The 15855-nt window shown below is 43.0% G+C and overlaps 1 protein-coding gene across 4 annotated transcripts in view; it reads left to right on the forward strand.

The window, feature by feature from the left end:
- Window positions 1-15855, forward strand: part of LOC140209566 (complement component receptor 1-like protein) — a 63018-nt gene that overhangs the window by 4854 nt on the left and 42309 nt on the right. For 2 of the 4 annotated variants that reach the window (XM_072277839.1, XM_072277838.1), the window contains exons 2-7: window positions 1855-2055; window positions 4145-4241; window positions 7831-7904; window positions 9169-9354; window positions 11070-11252; window positions 14848-15030. In XM_072277839.1, coding sequence (XP_072133940.1) covers window positions 1917-2055; window positions 4145-4241; window positions 7831-7904; window positions 9169-9354; window positions 11070-11252; window positions 14848-15030 — 862 coding nt within the window. In that variant the 5' untranslated portion in view covers window positions 1855-1916. Of the gene's footprint in view, window positions 1-98; window positions 361-1854; window positions 2056-4144; window positions 4242-7830; window positions 7905-9168; window positions 9355-11069; window positions 11253-14847; window positions 15031-15855 lie in introns of those variants that run through there. The other 2 variants (XM_072277840.1, XM_072277841.1) reach the window with 2 other exon arrangements.

Here is a 15855-nt window from a genome sequence, read left to right on the forward strand (position 1 = left end):
TAAGCAAAGACTGACAAACAACTAATGCGCAAATCAAAATAATACCGAGAACACGAATTGTTAGGAACCACACTGACTGTTCATTTCTAGGATGGGCCATAGAATAACCACAAAAGTTAGCATTGTGGATTCAACGAGATCATGGCTGATTTGACTGTGATCTGAACCCTGCAGTTCCATCTACTCTGGCCAGCTTTCCACTCTCATCAGGGACCAATCCAACTATTACCTTAACAATATTCGGACTCTAATTCCACTGACTTTCAAGGAAGAGAGTTCCAAAGATTGGCAACCCTTGGAGGAAATACGAGGAGGAGTAACTTTAATGTGATTGGCAGAAACTATATGGGGGAGTCAGAGGTAAGTTTTTTATACCCCTGCCAGCTGTGGTGGTAGAGGCAGATACATAAGGGACATTTAAGAAACTCTTAGATATGCACATGAATGATAGGAAAACGATGGGTTATGTAGGAGGGAAGGGTTAGATTGATCCTGGAGTAAAGAAAATTACAGTGTCAAAGTAGCATTGCAAGTGCACAGATATAAATATTAGAAGAGAAGTAGAAAGAATTTAAAAAAGTTACTGCAAACAGTCTGACAGGAGAGGATCATCACTTCCCTGGCTATAGATTGACTTATAAGAACATATAGAGTCTAATGGCCAAGGGTAAGAATGACCTCATATAGCGCTCTTTGGAGCAGTGCAGTTATCTTATCTATTAGTGAAAGTGCTCCTCTCTCCAACCAAGGTTCCAGGCAGAGGGTGAGAAACATTGTCCAGGATTGCCAGGATTTTCCAAAGGGTCCTTTGTTCTACCACAGCCTCCAGTTTGTCCAGTTTGACTCCTATAACAGAACTACCCTTTCTATTCAGTTCATTGAGCCCATTGGCATCACCTGTGTTGATGCCATTGCCCTAGTACATCACTGCATAGAAGATTGTACTGGTAACAACAGACTGGTAGAACATGTGAAGGAGAGGCCTGCATACTCCAAAGGACCTCAGTCTCCATCAGGAAGTGGAGGCGATTCTGGCCCTCCTTGTACACAGCCACTGTGTTGGTGCTCCACTCAAGTCTGTCATCCAGGTGCTTGTAGGTCCTCACCACATCCATGTCCTTGCCATCAATATTAACAAGGAGCAATGCAGGCTTCGTCTTCCTGAAGTCCATCACCATCTCATTTGTCTTACTGATGTTGAGCTGCAGATGTTTCCGCTTGCACCATTTGACAAATTCCTCCACTTGGGCCCTGTATTCATCCTCTCGTCCTCCCTTTATACACTCATCTATTGCTGAGTCATCAGAGAATTTCTGCAGATGACATAACTCAGTGTTGTATCTGAAGTGTGAGGTATACAGGGTAAACAGGAAAGGAGCCAATACAGTCCCCTGTGGGTACCCAGTGCTGCTTATAGCCATGTTTGACACGCAGCTCTGAAGCCGCACATACTGTGCTCTGCCAGTCAGGTAGTCCATTATCTAGGATACAATGGAAGTGCCATTCTGCAGTGAATGGAGCTTTTCCCCCCAGCAATGAGGCTGTATGGTATTGAAGGCACTTGAGAAATGACGAAACATGATCCTCACGTGCTGCTCTGCTTAACCAAATGGCTAAAGGGTTGGCACAAGATTGTGGGCCAGAGTGCGTGTACTGTGTTGTAATGTTCTACATTCCATGAAAAACCTTTTCCCTAACTGTATCAAAGTAGCAAACCTAAATTACAATCCTACAGTACTAGATTCTCTCACAAGAGGAAACGTCCATCACGTCCTCTCTCAGGACCTAATATTGTCTCTCTTGTTCCTGAACTGTTGTTGAACGATGAACTTAAGAATCCTATATATTTTTAAGGTGATTGTGGCAGACCTCCAGAGCTGGAAAATGGTTCTTCATTTAATGAATCTGTTTCTGAGATGGCATTTGAAGTGGGGACGGTGATTAGTTACAGATGTGATTCGGGTTATGTATTCAAGGAAGATTCATTATTGGGTTCAAGATCTGTTACTTGCAAGGACGATTCAACTTGGACACCATTGCAGGTGAAATGTGAAGGTAGGTAATGAGTACTTTGATCATATTCTCTTTTCTTTCCTTCTACCCATTTATTTCGTAAAACAAGTGACTGATGCTGAAGAGCCCAGGCAGCTCCTGAGAACCTTGTTACTGAATAGTTTGCTGTGTCCCGACAGTGTGATAAATTGTGGTGAAGCTAACAGCAAATACTGAGTTCTTTCAATTATTTTAAAATTCTTTGGATCTGTCTCTTGAGATCAGTATGCAGAAGCAATGTTTTTCTTGCTCATCCCCCTCTGTGCATACATAGTTCCCCTGTAGACAGAGTTAAGTGTACCCTATCACAGTCAACCTCACTTGGTCCCTCAATATCACCTCCCTGAATGAGAAGGTACAGCAGCACCACCACTCCCTGAGACATTGAAGCAAGTGAGTTCCCCCACTCTTTGTAACTGAATTTTACAGGAGCACCATTGGGAGCATCCTGACAAGCTGCATCTCTATCTGGTGTGCGAGCAGCCGAACATCGGAGTGGAATTCTTTACAAAAGACTGTGCAGATGGCTGAGAAGACCATAGGAATCTCCCTAACAACCACCGGGAACACTTATCAGGAGCGCTGGATGTGCAAGGCTCTTGGTCTTATCAAGGATCCCGCCCATCCATCCAGCATCCTCTTTGATATTCTATCATCAAGCAGAAGACTCCGATGCATAAAGACAAGAATGATCAGGGTGGGGAACAGCTTCTTCCCTCAGGCCAATGGGCTTCTGAACTCCCTGCCACATCACCTTCAAATTTGTTCTGTACCCTACAATATTTAATTTATGCACTTTACTATGTTTATCTGTGCATAATTCATTTTTAGATTTAATTCTTAGGGATGCACTGTCCTAAGTTATTGTGTGTTATATGTGTGTTATGTGTACTACTGTGCTTTACACCCTGGTCCAGAGAAACGTATTGTTTGGCACTATACATGTATATAATTAAATGACAATAAACTTACCTTGATCTGTAAGCAGCTTATCAGTTTCAAACTGTCAATTGCGGAACATAATTGTCACAGGAAATGATGACTTTTCATTTTATAATCCTGCTTGAGCTCTCAGGCCTTCTTCCATTGTCTCGTAAATTGAAACAATCTCCCTCAAAAGATAATTAGCAGGATAGCTTTTCTGAACTATGCTCCTATTATTAGTAGTAGTAGGCAGCCGTCGATCCAAGAGGATCATGGGCTTGCACCTCTGGTAGACTGTGTCCTCTCCAGGGCGCAAGCCTGGGCAGGAAGATTTGAAGAACCGGCTGTTACCCATACAGCGGGTTCCACTCTCCACGTCACTAATGTAGTCCAAGGGAATGGCAAGCACTGATACAGCTTGGCACCAGTGTTGTCACAGAGGTTGCCAGAGTGAAGTTGTAAACAACATCAAACTGCTTTGGGGACCCTGGCTCCGGATTTCTTCCTTGGGGTTTACTCCCGAAGCCTTTCCCATGTGTGGATATAGCCACAAGGCAGCGGAGGTTTAAAATCAGAGTTTTCCTTCCCCTAAGCAGGCTGCCTGAAGGAACTGGTTTTGAGGTGTCGGTGATCCATTTTTGCCCCTTCTCTTGTCAGTAGAAACAGTTCCACTGGGCCTAGTAGCTAAGCCACGTGTGAAAGCCAAGAGTTGGACTTGGTTGTCAGAGGCTGTTAGAGTTGCATGCCATTTATAGCACTTTATAGGTAGTATGAGCTTATCCCAACTACCAGCCCCAGCTGTGACAACCTTAGGAACCACTATGCTCCCAAACTGTCAAATTTCAATATCTTAAGCTATAAGGGATGCAGACTCAGTTGACACTTTTAAACGTCAGCTCAAAACCTATTTATTTAATCTTAATTTTTAACTAACATCTTTTAGTCTTTTATTTTCATGTTTGCACTTTATGCATTGTAAAGCATTTTGAACTGCACTGTTGACATAAATGCTCTATGAATACGTTATTATTATTAATAATAATAATTTCCATAAATGCAGGCTTGGAAAATGTTAAGATGCAAAATGTTTTGCCAATTCTAAGGAAAATGTCTTGGCGATGTTAGTATTTTACAGCCCTTTTACCATCTCCCATTTTGATTTGTGCAGTGAAGAACTGTGGTAATCCAGGAGAGATAATACATGGATATTCTCGGGCACCAAACACAACTTTTCGAAGTAAAGCTGTTTTTTATTGTGATTCAGGGTAAGCAGACAGTATTAAACGGATATTTAAGAAGTGCTTCCTTTACTTTTATAATTATTTGGTGATATTAATGTTTTAATCAGAATCAGGTTTAGTATCACTATCATTTATCTGCCACCTCTAAAGGGATCCTACCACTAAAAATATCTTTACCTTCCCACCCACGCCCCTCCCAACTTTCCACAGGAATTGCTCCCTTTGTGATTCCCTTGTCCATTCATCCCTCTCTACTAATTCCCCCCCGGCACATCTCTGAGAGCTGTCTAAATGCTACAGCTGTCCATACACCTCCTCCCTCACCTCTGTTCAGGGTCCCAAACAGTTTTTCTAGATTTGACAGCACTTCACCTGAGAATCTGCTGGGATCATCTATCGTGTCCGTTGCTCTCGACACAGCCTCATTGGTGAGACCCGTCGTAAATTGGGGGACTGCTTCATCGAGCACCTCCATCTGCCACAAGTGGGACTTTGTGGTGGCCAAACATTTAAATTCAATTCCTATTCCCGTTTCGACATGTCGGTGCCAAGAAGAGGCCATCCTCAGGGTGGAGGAGCAGCACCTTGTATTCCGTCTGGGTAACCTCCAACCTGATGGCATGGACATCGATTTCTCCTTCTGGTAAATGAATTCCCCCCCCCCCCCCCCATTCTCTATTCCCACTCTGACCTGTTATCTCTTCTCAGCTGCCTATTACTTCCCCTGGGTTCTGTCCTCCTCTTTCTCTGATGGTCCATTCTCTTCTCCTATCAGATTCCTTCTTCTCCAGCCCTTGAACTTCCTCATCCACCTGGCTTCACCTATCACCTTCTAGCTATCCTCCCCCACCTTTTTATTCTAGCATCTTCCCCCTTCCTTCTCGGTTGTGGAGAAGGGTCGTGGCCTGAAACGTTGACTGTTTGTTCATTTCCATAGATGCTGCCTGACCTGCTGAATTCCTCCGGCATTTTGTGTGTGTTACTGTGAAATTTGTAGTTTTGTGGTAGCAGTACCTTCCAATAATAATTTTAAAAAACTATAAATTACAATAAGTTTAATCTATAAATTGCGATAATTTATATATACTTATATATTCAAAAATCAAAAAAAAACAATAGTGTGGTAGTGCTCATGGTTTCACTCTCCATTCAGAAATCTGATGGTGGAAGGGCAGAAGCTGTTCTTAAAACGTTGAGTGCATGTTTTCAAGCTCCTATACCTGTTCCTTGATGGTAGCCATGAGAAGAACGAGAAGAAGTCCTGAGTGATGGGGGTCCTTCATGACTGATGCCACCTTTTTGAGGCATTGCCTTTTGAAGGTGTCCTGGATGCTGGGGAGGCTATTGCCCATGATGGAAAAGAGTAAATAGTTGACGTTTCGGGCTAAGACCCTTCATCAAGACTGGGAAGAAAGAGGAAAAGTCAGCGTAAGAAGGTGGAGGTGGGGGAGAGGAGTGTAAGTACAAGGTGTCAGGTGATAGGTGAAACAGGGAGAGGGGGAGGGGGTGAAGTAAAGAGCTGGGAAGTTGTTTGGTGAAATAGATAAAGGGCAGGAGAGGGGGGAATCTAATATGAGACGACAGAAGACCATGGAAGAAAGGGAAAGAGGAGTACCACCAGGGGAGATGACAGGCAAATAAAAAACATAGAAAGCCTACAGCACAATACAGGCCCTTCAGCCCACAATGCTGTGCTGAACATACACTTACTTTAGAAATTACCCAGGGTTACCCATAGTCCTCTTTTTTTTTTTAGGCTCCATGTACCTGTCCAGGGGTCTCTTAAAAGACCCTATCGTATCCGCCTCCTCCACCGTCACCGGCAGCTCATTCCATGCACTCACAACTCTCTGCGTAAAAAAACTTACCCCTGACATCTCCTCTGTACCTACTTCCAAGCACCTAAAACTGTGACATTTCAGCCCTGGGAAAAAGCCTCTGACTATCCACATGATCAATGCCTCTCATCATCTTATACACCTCTATCAGATCAAGGAGATAAAGTGAGAGAGGGAAACAGGAGTAGGAAATGGTGAAGGAGATGGGGGTTGGGGCAATCACTGGAAGTTAGAGAAATCCAAGTTCATGCCATCAGGTTTTAGGCTACCTACACTCCAACCTGAGTGTGGCGGTAGAGGAAGCCATGGACTGACATGTCGGAATAGGAATGGGAAGTAGAATTGAAATGTATGGCTACCGGGAGATCCCATTTTTTCTGGCGGATGGATCGTAGGTGCTCAGTGAAGCAGTCTCCCTATCTATGTTGTGTCTCACTGATATACAGGTGGCCACATGAAGAACACCTCATCTGGAAGGATTGTTTGGGGCTCTGAATGGTAGTGAGGGTGGGAATGTAGGGATTAATGTGACACTTGTTCCGCTGCAAGGTAAGTACTGGGGGGAAATCAGTGGGGAGGGACGAGTGGAGAAGGGAATCGCATAGGGAGCGATCCCTGTGGAAAGCAGAAAGAGAGGGAGGAGAGAAGGATGAGTTTGATTGTGGGATCCGATTGGAGGTGACGGAAGTTGCAGAGTATTTATATGCTGGATGCAGAGGCTAGTGGGGTGGTCAGTGAGGACAAGGAGGTGTGAGGTGGTGGGAGAATGGGGTGAGGGCAGATGTGCGCGAAATGGAAGAATATAGAACATAGAAATCTACAGCACATTACAGGCCCTTCGGCCCACAATGCTGTGCCAACCATGTAACTTACTCTAGAAACTGCCTAGAATTTCCCTAGCATATAGCCCTCTATTTTTCTAAGCTCCATGTACCTATCTAAGAGGCTCTTAAAAGACCCTATTGTATCCGCTTCCACCACCACTGCCGGCAGCGCATTCCATGCACCCACCATTCTGTGTGTGAAAAGCTTATCCCTGACATCCCTACGGTACCTATTTCCAAGCACCTTAAAACTTCACCTCGTGTTAGCCATTTCAGCCCTGGGGAAAAGCCTTTGGCTATCCACACGATCATTGCCCCTCATCATCTTATACACCTCTATCAGGCCACCTCTCATCCTCTGCCGCTCCAAGGGGAAAAGGCCAGGTTGACTCAACCTATTCTCATAAGGTACACCCTCCAATCCAGGCACCATCCTTGTAAATCTCCTCTGCACTCTCTCTCTAGTATCCACATCCTTCCTGTAGTGAGGTGACCAGAACTGAACACAGTACTCCAAGTGGAGTCTGACCAAGGTCCTAAATAGCTGTAACAGTACTTCACGGCAAGAGATGCGGGTAAGGGCAGTGTTGATGGTGGAGGAAGTGTTGATGGTGTCCCTTTCTTTGAAGAAAGAAGACATCTCATTAGCTGTGGAATGAAAAGCCGCTTCCTGAGACCAGATTTGGCAGACATGAGGAACTGAGAGAATGGGATAGCATTTTTAAAAGTGACTGGGTGGGAAGAAGTATAGGCCAGGTAGCTGTGAGAATCAATGGGTTCATACAATATATTAGTAGATAGACTGTCTCTAGAGATGGAGACAGAGGGATCAAGAAAGGAAATGGGTCAGGTAATGATTTGTGGCATATATCCATAACCAGAACAGCCGTAAAGCAGGGTTACTCTGTAATAGGTAGTTTTTCTACAGTAACGTGTCTTCCTTTCCTTTAGATACCTGTTGGTGGGTAGGAACTACTGGTTATGCACAGCTGATGGTTGGAGTGGTCAAATTCCAACATGCGAAGGTAGGATTCTATATTCATTGTAACTGCATTTCAATTTTGCAATGTCCCCTTTGACTTGTTTTTGGGATCTTTGTTTTAAAATGTTCCTTTTTGTCTAAGGACAGTAGTGGTTCTGGTATGGATAACCTAGCTCCTAGCTGGAGGATTTATCTGTCGAGTCCCAGTGGAGCTGGTTATTTGGACGTTGTCCAGATGAAGGGCATCAGCTGAAATGCTGATTGCTTATTCCACTGTATAAATGCTGCCTGACCTACTGAATTCCTTCTGCATTTTGTATGTGTTGTTTGGACAGCATGTTGAAGAGGTTGCAGACTTGTGTGCAACCAGTGAAGGGTTAAAAACCGTAAGCTCATTCCCTGAATCTTGGATAGTGGCAAAGTTACTCTATATATTCTGAGGCCATGCTCGTGTCACTCATGACACAGACTGAAAACTGCATGGAACTCGGTCTTTTCTCCTTGGAGCGACGGAGGATGAGAGGTGACCTGATGGAGGTGTATATGATGATGAGAGGCATTGATCATATGAATAGTCAGAGGCCTTTTCCCAGGGCTGAAATGGTTGCCACAAGAGGGCACAGGTTTTAGGTGCTTGGAAGTAGATACGGAGGAGATGTCAGGGGTAAGTTTTTTATGCAGGGAGTGGTGAGTGCGTGGAATGGGCTGCCGGCAACGGTGGTGGAGGCGGGTACGATAGGGTCTTTTAAGATACTTTTGGATAGGTACATGGATCTTAGAAAAATAGAGGGCTATATGTAACCCTAGAAATTTCTAAGGTAGGGACATGTTTGGCACAACTTTGTGGGCCGAAGGGCCTGTATTGTGCTGTAGGTTTTCTATGTTTCTATGTTTCTATATGCATACTATGAATATTCAGAATGAAAGCTGAAAAATCACATAGTAATTGAGGGGTATAATGAAGTACAGTACAACAAAGAAAATCCTTGACGTCTCATAAACTTTTTTTCCGATGTCTTTATTCCAGCTGCGTGGCAACAACGGCTATGTGCAAGGGAGCATTTCAGTTACAGCGTGACTATGAACCTGCCCAGCTTAGAGGGAACAGTGATTGTATTTAAAACCAATTCATTGTCATAGGTTCTGAAGTCTGAATTACCTCAATTGAAATGTAAAAGTTGACAACACATAATTGGGGCAGGGTTTGTCAGGGTAGTGTCTCTGAAGTAACACATTTTAATTTCTGAAAGTGAAATTTTCATCCAGCCAAATGTTCAGAGCATTAATTCTGTTACTTTTATTCACAGCTGTCACATGTGCTAATCTTTCACCCATTAGTAATGGAGAGGCTCCATCACCACCCTACGGAGAGCACTGGGAGTATGGAATGGTCGCAAAATATTCTTGTGATAAGAAGTACTCATTGATTGGTGCAGAGAGACTTGTTTGTACAGAGACTGGAGAGTGGAACAACCCACCACCAAAATGCAAAGGTATGTTCTGTAGCCAAGCTGTTGGTGCACAATAACAGCTCCGGTGAGTGTAACAACCCAGTGAGGTATAACGGGCCCAGTGACTTGTAGTGGCCAAAGTGGGTATAACAACCCCAGTGTGTAATGATCCCAGTTAGTGATTCCATAAACTGACCCACCTTATCCCACACTGAGTAAACTTTTACAAAATTGCAGAGTAAGTGCAATTAAAAAAACTTTCAAATGTAGTTCTTTGTCATAGCAGTAGTGTCACCACTCATGTTTAATCACATTACAGCATGGTTTTGCTTAGCTGCAGTTAGGTTGGGTGTGTTCTTGATAACCTTCAGTGAGATTGCTTAGTGAAAGGATTCTTTACTGTAACACGCTTGTAACTGCAAGGTGATAGCTAAGAGAGACTGAGGGGTAGAGAAGTTTTGTGCAGTTTCTGAATCTTGAATGCTGCTTTCAGTAGTGGAACAGTATCCAAGCTGTGGAGAGGGCTGTCTTTGATTCTGGTGACTACCTTTCACGTACTGACAAAAATGCGGTTACACAGATGCACTGTGTTGGGATGGCATGGTTGTGTAGCAGTTAACATAACGTTATTACAGTGACGGCAACCCGGACAGCTGTCTGTGAAGAGTTCGCATGTTCTCCCCATGACCATGTGATTTACTCACACATTCCAAAGACATGGCTTGGGAGGGTAATGGGGTACATGGGTGGGGTGGCACGGGCTGATTGGGCTGGAAAGGCCGGTTACTGTTCTGTACCTCTAAATAAGTAAATAAATGTTCCAAAATGACTCAATCAGACTTGAGTGACAGAGTCTTACACCATGGAAATAGACTCTTCAACCCAACTTGTTTCTGCCAACCACATTGCTTGTGAAAATAGTATTTAAGAGTGTGTTCGGTCATCTCTTAACTTGTAATTCAAGATTCAAGTTTATTTGTCACCTTTACATCGAAACCTACAAACACAGAGTGAGATGCATCATTGGCGTTAATAGCCAACGCACTAAGGGTGTGCTGTGGGTGTGCAAAGTGTCGCCACAAATTCTGGTGTTGGCATAGCAACCCCACAATGCTCAACAGAACACAACAAGCAACAGAACAATAACAGCAAACCAAGCCCTTTCCTTCCTCCCTCCCAGACGTGCACATACATAGTCTTTTAACCTCAGCAGAGAAATGTGATAGCGTAGCAGCAATTAGAAGTAACAGTTGTAATATATGAAAGCCTTATCACCAAACTAAAGGGCAGCTTCTGTCTCACTGTCGTAAGACTGTTGAGCAGTTCAGTAGTACTGTAAGATGGACTATTAACCTCACAATCTATCTCGTTATGCCATGCACCTTATTGTGTGCCTGCACTGTAACTGTAGCAGTTTATTCTGCATTCTGTCATTGTTTTGCCCTATAAACCCTCAAAGTACAGATGTGATGAAATCATTGGTATATATGGCAGGCTAAACAAAGTTTTTCATTACACCTCATTTAAACCAGTGTAACAATTTATTCCCACTGCGACATTGTCATTTTGCTTCACTGAATCAGAGATATTATTTTTCTTTCATCCCTACATACCTTTTCTGCTACTGAAAACCAATTTGTTTTCTCCCTTTCCCAGTTCTGATGAAAGCTCTTAGCCTTGAAGCGTTAACTGTTTCTCTCTGTACAGGTGCTGCAGTGTTATGTGCTGGGGACTGATAATTTGATTTATTTTGGTAGCTGTTCTGTGTCATCCTCCTAACTTGCCAGAGAATGGGCAGATAGAGGCAGGATTCGGCCCAACATACACCTATGGGGAGACTATCAGCTACAGCTGTGCTGAGGGTTTTCAAATGGTCGGCGAGAGTGTGATAGAATGTAGAGAAAACAACACATTTGTACCAGGACTCCCCTCCTGCAAGCGTGAGTATCCATTTCATGAGCTGAGGTTCAGAATGAAAGGAGGTACTTTTTAATTCATAGCATTGAGAATTATTATGCTTCCTTTATAGAGCAATACCTTCATCACTGAAAATTATTCTCTCTCAAGAGCTTATCAAATTCCCTTTTAAAATCACTGATGATTTAGTTTCCTTTCTCCCGAGAATGTGTTAAGTTCTGCATCATAACTATTCCTTCTTTTTAAAAACAAAATTCTTTTATCCTCCTTGTATCTTTTGCACGGAAATGTAATTGTCTACTTCCTGGCCCTTGTAAATCCAGAAAAGTGGATGATGAATTTCTCTTTACAAAATGTTTAACTTTATCTGTCACATTTACATTGAAATATTGAACCATGTTTCGATGTTTTCAATGTAAAATAACATGACTTTTTAACAGTGCATAGGGAAGAAGGACAGTGACTGATAGGTGGAGTCAGATGAGGAGGGAATGGTAGGTACATACAAATAGGTAGGGGAGATGGTCATCTAAGAGAACTACAGCCTTGTGGGATTTGAAGGCTTGCGTGCCTCAACGATCTGGAGAACTATGTTGGCTGGAGTCAAGTCTTTATGCTTTGGCTCTCAGAAGAATGGTGCAGCTATCCATTCTCCTATTTTTCCCAAAGTCTGTGGTGCTTCTGAACTGAGTGGTTTTAATCCCTGAAGGTGATATTTGCATTTTATGTATTTTTCAAAGTATTAGTTGTATTTCATTTGTCCATAGCCATCACATGTGCAGACCTTCCACCGATTAATAACAGTCTAACTCCATCACCATCCTATGGACAGCACTGGGAATACAGAATAGTTGCAAAATTCTCCTGCAGTGCAGGCCATTCATTGATTGGTGCAGACAAACTTGTTTGCACAGAGACTGGGGAATGGAACAACACACCACCAGAAGGCAAAGGTATAATACTGCAGTGTGAAACTTACTTACTACAAATTACTTTGTACATGTCCTGAAGCAATCCCTTAATCCTCTGCTTGACAGTGATCCTGACTAGATGATGTTGAAGTGGTTATAAAAAAAATAAATGTATTCAGTAACTTATATTCATTCTTGCAACAAGGCTGGAGGCCAGTTAGACAATCAAGTCCATGCTGTTCCCAAGTAGAACAAACCTATCACGACCATTTCTCCATGACTTTTTTTTCACGCATGAACTTCAGCTTTTTTTTGCATCTTTACCTATACTAAGGACCTAGGAGATGCCCTCTTCTCATTGCTACCATCAAGGAGGAGGTACTAGAGCCTGAAGATGCACTCTCAACATTTTAGGACACAAACAAGAGAGAATCTGCAGATGCTGAAAATCCAAGCAACACACACACAAAATGCTGGAGGAACTCAACAGGCCTTGGAGCATCTATGGAAAAAAGTACAGTAAATGTTTGGGGCCGAGACAATTCGGCAGGACCTTCCTTCATTCCTGTCAAAGGGACTCGGCCCGAAGCATTAACTGGACTGCACTTCCAAAATGGAGACTGAAAGCCTGCCATTGTTTATTGTTCAATAGCAGATTCAGGCATCCTCCTGATGGTTCTGTGCTGCTTTGGTTACCCTGCACACATTATATTTTCTTTCTATTAATGGTATGTAATCATTTTTACTGGTATGTACATATGTGTGATAAACAAGTGTAAGACAAAGACTGCCTACAGGTAGCACATAAGTTTAGAGTCAGAAATGATGGCAATTCCAAGCTATCTCACTGTGTATTACAAAATCCTAAACATTTCCTACCCGAAACATTTTGGATAAGGGGTACTCAACCTGTAGTGGTAAATGTGGCTACCCATTAACTGGACTCTGAACAATTTGCACTCGTTCCTCAATCACACTCTATTTGCTTGTGCACAGGGAGAACAGCCTGGCCCCTGTCACCAAACTGTTCTGATGTTTGAACAGAGAAATACCATTTTAATACAGAATTGACGAGTGGATACAGATGCCAACCAATTAGTAACCTGGTGTATGTTCACGTTCCTTATTTGCACAATCAATCATCATTCACAATGCAAGTGTATAAAGAGGTTCAAGATTCAGAACTGTTTATTGTCATCCTTCAGTACACGGGTGTAAAGGAGAATAAAGTGACTGTTACTCTGGATTGATGCAGCATCAACAACACATTAAATACAAACAAAACATGATAAATATAAAAACTATCCTATAAAACACAATGTACAAGTGTGTTTCTCTCTTCATTTAGCAAGTTAGGTAAAAACTGCACTTCTTGGTGGTTGTCATTGAAAATGATTCCGTGTGATTGGTTACTTGGCCAGCTTGGAAAGAGCTGAGTACAGGAATCCTATGAGACTGGCATCCTGCAAAGAGGGATTTGGAAAAGGAGCATTCATGGCCAAGATGTCAATGGATAATCACTCGTGCTCTCTTCAGGAGCCACCTGTGCTTCACCAATAGCTCTTAATTCTGGGATGATTTCTGTTTTAAAATTATTTTGTGATTTTCACAAACACATTTTATAATGGAAGAATAGCAGGCAGAATAATAGGTTGGGGGTTTCTTTTCCTCCTCCATTGACGCTACCCTCACCTGCATCTCCTTAATTTCCCGAGCATCTGCACCTTACCCCATCTTCCTGCTTCCTTAACAGGGATAGAGTTCCTCTTGTCCTCACCTACAGTACAGTGCAAATATCTTGGGCACATTTGTATAGCTGGCTTCCTCTGTGATTCCCTTGTCCATTCATCCCTTCCTGCTAATCTCCCTCTTGGCACATATCCCTGCAAGCAACAGAAATGCTACACCTGCCCATTCACCTCCTCCCTTACCTCCATTCAGGGCGCTAAACGGTCCTTCTAGGTGAGGCAACACTTCACCTACAAATCTGTTGGGATCATCTATTGTATTCAGTGCTCCCGATGCAGCCTCCTCTACATTGTTGGGGACCGGTCCTCCACTCCATCCACTAAAAGCAGAAATTCCAGATGGCCAGCTTCTTTAATTCCTATCCCCATTCCCATTCCAACATCGATCCATGGCCTCCTTGTCTGCCACAATGAGGCCACTCTCAGGGTGGAGGAGCAACAACTTGTATTCCATCTGGGTAGCGTCAACCTGATGGCATGAACATTGATTTTTCCATCTGGTATTTTTTCCTCTCCCCCTTTCCTCCTCTTCTGTTCTTTAGTCTGGCCTATCACCTTTTCTCCTCACCCGCCAATACCTTTTCCTGGTGTTCTTCCTTCATCCCTTTCCTCTTCAATCAGATTTATCCTTCAATCCTTTACCTCTTCCACCTATCCCCTGCCAACTTTTTACCTCAACCCCTTTCCCCCTCACCTGGACTCAGCTATCACTGTCTAGTGTACTCTTTCCCCTCCCCACACCTCCTTATTCTGGCTTCTGCCCCCTTCCTTTCCAGTCCTGATGAAATGTCACAGGTCAAAACATTAACTGTTATTTCCCTCCATAGACGCTGCCTGATCTGCTGAGTTCCTCCAGCATTTTGTGTGTGTTGCTCATCAATAGTCTGATGTGCTGCAAATGGATAATATCCTCAGTATAGTCAGTTACCTGACCGACATTAATGCTTTTTTTTTGGTAGCTGTTCTTTGTCATCCTCCTGACTTGCCAGCAGATGGCCAGATAGAGGCAGGATTCGGTCCGACATACTCATATGGGGAGACTATCAGCTACAGCTGTGCTGAAGGTTTTCAGATGGTCGGCAAGAGTGTGATAGAATGTAGAGAAAACAATACATTTGTTCCAGAACCTCCCTCCTGCAAACGTGAGTATCCATTTCATTAACTGAGGTTAACAATTAAAAAATTGCTTACAATATAAATAGTGGCCACTTTATTTGGTACACCTGCTCGTTAATTCAAATATCTAATCAGCCAATCATGTGACAGAACCTCTGTAAAAAGCATGCAGATTTGGTCAAAAGGTTCAGTTGTTGTTCAGACCAGACATCAGAATGGGGAAGAAATATGATCTAAGTGACTTTGACCGTGGAATGATTGTTGATGATGGACGGAGTGGTTTGAATACCTCAGGAACTGTTGATTTCCTGGGATAGAGAATGTTTCGAAAAAAGACATCCAGTTAGCAGCAGTTCTGTGGGCAAAAACATTTTGTTAATGGGAGAGGTCAGAGGAGATCGGCCAGACTGGTTCAAACTGACAGTAACTCAAGAAACCACGTATTTCAACAGTGGTGGCAGAGCAGCATCTCTGAACACACAACACGTTGAACCTTGAAGTGGATGGGCTACAGCAGCAGAAGTCCATGTACAGACACTCAGTGGCCACTTTATTAGGTACAAGAGGTATCTAGTATGGCCACATAATGTATCCACAATAAATATTTCCTTGTCCTTCGTCTGCTTTTTAAAAATTCTTCAAGTTTTGAATTTGGCAATTAAATTTCAGACCTTTTAGTTTAATTACGGTACTGCAAGGTTGTAAGGAATTGTTCCAAATGTGAATGCTGTAACACATTGTGCAGACAGAAGTTTTCAGAGATAGTAGATGCACTGGATCTATAGGTTCTGTTAGGGATCTTGGAAGTCATAACTAACAGAATAATAATAAAGCTAAGCTGATACACATTT

Source organism: Mobula birostris, chromosome 14 (genome assembly GCF_030028105.1).
Source record: "Mobula birostris isolate sMobBir1 chromosome 14, sMobBir1.hap1, whole genome shotgun sequence".
Taxonomy (NCBI): domain Eukaryota; kingdom Metazoa; phylum Chordata; class Chondrichthyes; order Myliobatiformes; family Myliobatidae; genus Mobula; species Mobula birostris.